An 8,435-nucleotide genomic window follows, 5' to 3' on the forward strand; every position below is an offset into this window, starting at 1 on the left:
TGCTGTGACACACATTGCAGTACAGAGCAAAATCACACCACAGAAAAAACGCAAACAAACAAACAGAGCAACAGACTCTACCCGCACGTGGACCTGCCACAAGTGAACCAAAAACTGAAACCTTTCTACGAAAACAGGACTATTAAAATTTGAGAAGATGAGATAGAATCATGCCAACTGGAGACGGAGCACACGTCATGTCAATAAATTACTAATGTTCACTTCTCGGAAGTAGTTTAACATGTGCTGCGGTAGATAGTATAAACTACATGGCATACCATCACCATGCCTACCATCACCATGCCTACCATCACCGTGCCTACCATCACCATGCCTACCATCACCATGCCTACATTCACTAGTACAGTGTTCAGCATAAACCCAGGCTAGGGTGTAAGATACACCCAGGCTAGGGTGTAAGATACACCCAGGCTAGGGAGTAAGATACACCCAGGTGTACGCGTGTAAACAAACACGATAAGCCAGGTTAACCCAGGACATGGTCTAGGTGATGCAGAGCCACTAAGGCAAGAGGCAAGTATTTGCAGATTCTCGCGAAGCCGGCACACTCGTCGTCACAGTGCAAACTCCAGTTGCCTGTCAGGTATGGTGCATCCCACCTCCTGCACAATGTACCTCGCACATTCAGTGGCCAGCGACACACACTTGCTAGACGGCATATTGTACACTAGGCCACACAAGTAGCCGGCGACAAATGCGTCGCCAGCGCCGTTGGTATCCACTAGCTTGTCCACAGTGGCCACAGGAAAGCTATGAACAGTGGAGGTTGCCCTACCTGCTCTACTACACACAACGACCGGTTTCTGACCTTGAGTCAGGACTATCGTCCGATCGGCTGTGCGCTTCGAATCACTGCCATCGGAGCACACACAGGCTCTATCTGTCGAGTGAGGTTGGACGTTAGCAAGTTTACAGGCAAGCGACTCAATGTCATCACCCTCTTCCCAGAAGTTACACGTTTTGGCCAGTACACATGCTTCGTCGTAATTCCCAAACACCACACTGGCGGATTGTATTACGGAGAGTAGCGCACAGGAACTCTCCAAGCACACGTACTCTGCCGATAGGTTCACGCAGAGCATGACAGTGTCGCCATGACAATCAACATGGCGGCACAGACGACGAGCAGCCTCTTCGCACGATTGTACAAAGTATCCACTGGCGTAAATAATGTGCGACTGCTCCACAATATCGTTCCAGATCGAGTCGAGATGCTCTCCTGGGTACTGCATCCATGCACCATAGTTGCTGACTAGACTGCGTGTCTCGCCGGTGATGAGTGCCGCGCATACACCCGTTGACAGCGTGGCATGTACAGCGTACGCCACTCGCACCCCATCCCGCTCCGTACCGCTGGCAATCTGACGTCCATTCTCATCATCGCCAACACAACCCACGGATACACACTGTGCTGCTATGACACCGCTATCGCTGTTCACTGTTGAGCTGCGGCTGCCAAGCGGGGAAGAGCAGGTCAGTGACTTCAAAGCCCACTGGCACACACGAGCAGTGTTTTGCGCCGCACCTCCGACAACTTTGCTCACGCCATCCAACGCCTTCACGCCGTCAAACACACGTGCCCGGTCTGCGTCCACCATCACGTTGCCATCTGCTGTTAGTTCGTACTTCTGCAGAAACGCCTCATCAACGGGCGCAACCAAATCCAGCATCGGACACCCGAAACAGCTGACATACCGCATGTAGCTCTGCTTCCGATCTTGCCCAAAAGCCATGCTACAACTCAAACCCACTGGCAAACTCTAAGCCTGTGTGTATACAAGACACACAGTGTTTTAAATGCCACAAGCAATGTTTTCTAAGCTGACCCGTGTCTTCTTGACGTAGTACAGCACACAACAGGTAGGAAACCCGCGCAACAACGTATTGAATGTACGTTGCACAAATGTGGCCCCCACTGTTCATAAATTTAAACGACAGTGAACGGTGTTTCCTGGCACTTCACGACAACAGCATTGAGCGCAATATCCACACCATATCTGCAGCAGCGACCTGTGCAATGGGACGGTGATAAAAGTATTTCTCTACACTGAACTGAAGTACACGTAGTACAGTCCTCACTGACCTCAGAATAAGAATGAATCACTTTTGAAAATGACCAGATCGAGAATTTCGTACATACAATAATGCCCAATGTCAATGGGGAAGTCTACGCTCAGGTCTACGAGTCGTACAGTCTCAGGTAGTCTACAATCGATGGTCAAGTAAAATTAAAGGGGAAGTATACCCTAAAATCAAATTTTCACCAGTTGTAGTCTTCTGGGTGCTGAGTCGAATGGTCTAACTCTTGCAGTCTTGGTCCGAGAAAGCTGCGACGCTCCCTTCCTACTTGAATCCCAATCGAACTCGCGCACTTCCACCGAAAATGGGTGACTGTGCCCTACTAGATGGGGATTTGTATGCAAAATGTCACTAAAAGCGCCATTTCGTTCTTATAAAAGCACGGATGACCGCGATTGGCCCATATGTTGTAGTCTTTTGGACGCTGAGTCGACTGGTTTTGGTCCGAAAAGGCTGCGATGCAGCGTTCCTCCTTTATTCCCAATCGAACATGGTTGAACAAGCGGTCACGTGCTCCTGGGTGCCCAAATCACCTGGTCACCGCGCCAGCAGGCGACAACTTTCACACCAAGGTTCAACTCGAGTTCAACTCGAGTGACAGGACTGCACCCAAAAAAGGTCAAACAGGCTAGTAGTAGTAAGTTGTACCCTGCAGCTGGCACGGTGACCAGCTGACTGGTGTACGCAGGAGCACGTGACCGCTTGTTCAACCATGTTCGATTGGGAATAAAGGAGGAACGCTGCATCGCAGCCTTTTCGGACCAAAACCAGTCGACTCAGCGTCCAAAAGACTACAACATATGGGCCAATCGCGGTCATCCGTGCTTTTATAAGAACGAAATGGCGCTTTTAGTGACATTTTGCATACAAATCCCCATCTAGTAGGGCGCAGTCACCCAGTTTCGGTGGAAGTGCGCGAGTTCGATTGGGATTCAAGTAGGAAGGGAGCGTCTCAGCTTCCTCGGACCAAGACCATTCGACTCAGCACCCCGAAGACTACAACTGGTGAAAATTTGATTTTAGGGTATACTTCCCCTTTAATAATCAAGCTGAACTTGAAGGACAACGTCAAAACCTTCACTACTACATGTACATGCATCAGGAAATCTCATACGAGTGATAGCAGCTTCAGGTCTGGGGTGAGTTAGCCACAGCAACGGATCGGCCGAAAGTGGAGCACCTCAGTCTAGTCCTGCCCAAACTAAAGTCAAAGCTCAAGCAACAAATCAGACACTAGCACTGTAGTATAGTAGTGTAGTCTTGATCTTTTGAAAAATCTCCACGCTGCCAAGATTCAGAAGGGGAAAAACCGAAATGACACGTCGCCGACAGTCAAAGAACGGAAGACAATCTACGTCTTCTGCTGGGGCTTTCTCTACTCGTGGTTACCTGGTTACGCATGCTTGCAATTTCGACTACTACTAGTAGTGTTACAGTTTACTGGCTGTGAAGGGACAGGTTGATAGGTGAATTGGTGTTTCGGTATGTATGTGATTTTCTCAATGTAATTGCGTATGTTCTCATGTGTCGTAGTGCATAATGGCTGCTCTGTAATTATTAATTTTTTATTTTTATTCTTATTTTACTAGGGAATTCCCAACAGGTGATAGTGTGTCAGTACTGGAGATCTCTCTCTCTCTCTCTCTCTCTCCCTCCCTCTCTCTCTCCCTCCCTCTCTCCCTCTCTCTCTCTCTCTCTCTCTCTCTCTCTCTCTCTCTCTCTCTCTCTCTCTCTCTCTCTCTCTCTCTCTCTCTCTCTCTCTCTCTCTCTCTCTCTCTCTCTTCTTTTCTATAATTTCCCCATATGAGTTCCTATCAGTTGCTGTGAACACCTTGAGTGAAGAGTGCTTGCTCGAGCGTTGAACCGGGTTCTTAATCCACCATACCCAGTTCGCAAGGCTGGGCGGGGTTGTGAGCAGGCTTTCATTTCATCTTTTCTTATTATTTCTGCTTTTCATCTCATTACAAAAATTCTGCGCATTTTTTCTCCATCTGCGCATAAAACCTAGACTGACAACCTGCTTGTTAAATCATGCACCTGCTTTCAGGCGTAAAACCCCTGTTGTAGAGGTCTTAGTCCTATTTATTATTTTATTTATTTATTTATTCACAATCACGTGGCACTAGCCAATGAAATGGTGATGTGGGCGATAGCCAGCCATGGCGGTAATAGAGCTAGAGGGGAGAAAGAAAAAGAATGAAAGGAGAACTGAAAAGCAGGAGAAGCTAGGGCAGGGCTGGATATCAACTAGTATGTTGCATTCTGCAGTAGCTGTGTGAATGTATTGTAACATTGGCAGGATTTTAGATGTTGTGGGAGGAGAGACCAATGGCGGTAAGCAAGGAAGAGAGGAGATGTTTGCATAGAGGCAGACCGCGCAATAGGGAAGCGGAGAGAGTTTCTGGTGCGCATGTCTTGAGATTGAGCAAACCAGCTTAGGCAGGAGAGAGCATGAAGAGGAGCAATGCCCAGCTTAATTTTATGAATTGTCTGGCATGCCAAAAAACGCACGCGGACCGAGAGCTGCACAGCAGAAGCAAGGCGGTATAAGTCTGCGCTTGGAGTCAGGCGAGGAAGCCGAAATAATATTTTCAAAAGACGCCTATGCATAACTTCGAGTCGAGCAATCAGTGTTTTAGAAATGCCAGCCCAAATTATGCAGCAGTAATCAAAAATAGGCAGAATGTAAGATGTGTAGATAACATGGCGACAGTCGGTGTGGAGGTGGGTGATGTGTGACGAGAGAAATCCCATTACTGAGCTAACACGGCTGTCTAAATTTTCGATCTGGCCGGATTTCCAGGTTAAGTGTTGGTCAATAATGACGCCAAGATGCTTGTGTTTTTCAACGATGCAGAGCGGGGTTGTGGTGCCTGGAAAGGTGAATGGACTGGTTACTAATGAAGATAGGTCACAGGAACAACTGGGGGGATACACATTACAGCAGTTTTCGAAGAGTTGGGCTGCAATTTCCATTTTTCCATCCAATGAATAACGCCATCTATGTTGGACTGTAACTTGGCACTAGCCTCGGGGAGAGTGGGTGCTGTCAGAAGTAGTGCTGTATCATCAGCATATAGTGATGTGTGTTCCATTTCTGCCAGGTCGTTTACATACATAAGAAAGAGGAGAGGCCCCAGGATTGATCCCTGAGGAACTCCAGACCGTACATGCCCTTTGGCAGACAGAGCAGAGCCGACACGCACCCTTTGCTGTCTGCCCGTCAGGTAAGTACTGAGCCACGTGAAGCAAGTACCATGGATTCCATGGCGCGACAGCTTGTATAGGAGCCCGCGTGTCCATACTGTGTCGAAGGCCTTGCTTAGATCAAAGAAACATAGCATGCTCCTCATTTGTTAGACTTACCTGTCTATATAAATGTAACTCTCTCTCTCTCTCTCCGAGTCCCTCTCTCCGAGTCTCTCTCTCCGAGTCTCTGTACCACATATGCAACACCAGGCAACTCGCCATCTTATTCATTTCTGTTTCCTTAAAAGTCATCACACCGTACCGTGCTACTTGCTCATTTTCTTTTTTCTGCTCTACTTAATTTTTTGTATTTGGTGCTTGGTCCTGCCGCTGATCCCGAGACCCATCTGATTGCAAATTCCCCACGACGCAGATCACTGAATCAAGGTGTGGGTCCTCTGCAGAGTCTGCACTCAGTAGAGTCAAGTCGAGCGAGCTGTAACTCTCGGTGCCGAAAGGCGGGCTAACGCCCCTACATGGTTACTTCCCCTTGTCTAATCGTGAAGTGCGACTCAAAACTTCATGTCGCACGTTGAAAATGATTCTGTGAAATGAAATGAGTTGTGAATTTGCAGTGCCCAGGGAATGAGCATGTGTGCTCACCTCTTTGATTGTTTTAAACAAGCTGCAGGATGCCTCGCCCCTACTACCATATTCGAATATACATACATTATCCACTACATACATTGTACCTCAATCCCCGCTGATTTCCGAAATTCTCCGCCTACTCCCTCAAACTTGGCCAATTTGCAAAGGAATCCATCGCCATTGCTATCGTGCATCCTCTACATACATGTACATGTTGTTAATTTGACAGCATGAAACAAGGTGGAGGGCACTGTGTTCGGAAACTAACAACATGTGTGAACTATGACAAGGTTTATCTATTAAATACTAAGTAATAGTAATACATACATGTACATGTACTAGTATTGTACATGTATTGTACTAGTAATAGTATTGTACTAGTATTGTACCTAGTATCAAGAGTACATAACCCCCCGTTATGTACTCTTGCTAGTATTGTACATGTATTGGGTTGTACATGTATAATACCATACATGTACATGTACAGTCATAATTATTTAATGGTAATGCTCGCCCAGCACTTCTTTTCATCGGGAGTGCGCGACCGACGCTTCCATGACAACCCGAGACAGGTGACCAATCAGAGTGAGATGTTCTAGATGGGACAATTACCTGACTGGTAATTGGTCGAGCAAGGTGAGGCTGTTGTAGGCGAAGGGGAGCGCGGATGCACTTGATCTTGCGGGCAAGAGTAACCTGTCCTGAGAGTTGCCAGGAGATTAATGTGGGAAGTTGGAGATGGTGAAAAAGTGAGCTGTGCATATGGTGGACTGGTGCAAAGAGGGACATCCGCAAGCAGACACGGGCTGCTCGTCGCTGAACGCGTTCTAATTGGTCCTTCTGTGTGCGGGTGGTGTTGGATAACACGAGACTGCCATACTCTATAAACTATTAATTTTGTTTCATGATGTACAGTTCTCTAGCAGCAACGATGCAGCCAAGTCTTTCTTCTCCGTGACTGTGTATAATGATGTTTTGTAATCCACGCGACTCCCGATGTCGAAAGCAGTGACCGATGTCTACCCTGCCAATGCAAGGGCATGTTGCCGGAGTGTGCATTGCATCTCTCGCTGCATTGGGAGTGTTTGTCAGGTACGGTAGTCTACTCAGAACCTCCTTCAGCCACTGCCACTAGTGTCAGTCTGTCAGTGTGACTCAGGATAGTGATAATACATACATATACAATGTAATGGCAATGTGTGGACTTTCCTAAGCAGTCGCAAACTCCATTCCAGTCGCGTACCCAGTCATAAGGTTTCCTAACACTTTCTTCGCTGCAAACGTCACATAGAAAGGAAATGAAGAAATAAAAGGGTTCACCAAATTTTCGGGCGTGGCCCACTACCAGCGTGAAACAATAACAATAACAACAATAAACTAACTGCAAACAAAAACTGAATAGACTAGATTTTTTTAGACTACATGCATACATGGTCATGGACAGTCATGGACAATGTACATGTACATGTATCACGTATCATGTATGGTGTGTAAGGTGTGAGGTGTGAGGTGTAGGGTGCTGCGGGAAAGTGATGGGAAGAGCGCAATGGGTGGGCTACAAATAATCGTATCGTCTACCGGTATTGTCAATGACAATGCCATGCCTGGCTGCACATGTATCCGAAACACATGTACATGTACTTCAGCACTATGAGTATGACTGCGGCTGATAAGAGTAAATAACTATTATGTACATATATACCCATGCTGGGATTTAGGAAATCCATCCAAAAGAGGCACACAACGCACCTCGCTCAACCATCGTGTCCCTCTTGTTTCTCGGTGCTCACAGGATATTGGGAGATAGTGCCAATGTTTGCCAACTCCTGGAATGATTGCTTGTACAGTCGAGTCTCAACGAAAATGACATTGTGGGTGGCTAGTGTTCTATTTGCTTCTCTTTGACGCCCTTGTCCCCTGAGGCTGAGGCCCAGGGTCTAGGGTCTTCTGCTATTTGTCTGCTAGGGTTGCGAATGGATTCGTGATACTGAGCCTGTACGGGTACCATACGTACATGTACATGTACATTGTACATTGTACAGGTACATGTACATGATTGTACATTGCACATCAGACTTGTGCATGGTGATCTCATGTCACCAGTATTGCAAGCACTGCATGCACTGACATTAGTCTTGTTGTGCCGCACAATCAGTGACTATGACTGTTCTTCAGGCACAGCCGAATAAGGAGACAACGATTTGATTTTGAAGCCAATAATTTTTTTGTTTGGAAGGGAATCATCATTATGTCTGGTGATTATACAGCTTGTGAACTCTCTTCATTATTCTGAGAACGCGGAAAGCACTCATCTCTGATGGAAGCTCATACCCGTAACAGTCATACCACAGGACACACAACGAGAACAGTTGAATTATTTGTTTTTATAAGGATATGAACGACTCATCTCCCTTTATAATAGAAGTCATGCGCTTGAAAGGTGAGATGTGAAAAAGCAATATGATTACTGTTGTAACATTTGGCAGATGAAGAATACT

General features: G+C 46.7%; 1 protein-coding gene across 1 annotated transcript; it reads right to left on the reverse strand.

Moving 5' to 3' along the window:
* LOC135824715 (uncharacterized) lies at positions 1–2,175 on the reverse strand. The gene has a single exon (XM_065337423.1). It carries the CDS (start codon positions 1,752–1,754, stop codon positions 576–578), a length of 1,179 nt encoding a protein of 392 aa, XP_065193495.1. The 5' UTR covers positions 1,755–2,175; the 3' UTR covers positions 1–575.
* Between the last annotated feature and the right edge of the window lie 6,260 nt (positions 2,176–8,435).

This window comes from Sycon ciliatum, chromosome 9 (genome assembly GCF_964019385.1).
Source record: "Sycon ciliatum chromosome 9, ocSycCili1.1, whole genome shotgun sequence".
Taxonomy (NCBI): Eukaryota; Metazoa; Porifera; class Calcarea; order Leucosolenida; family Sycettidae; genus Sycon; species Sycon ciliatum.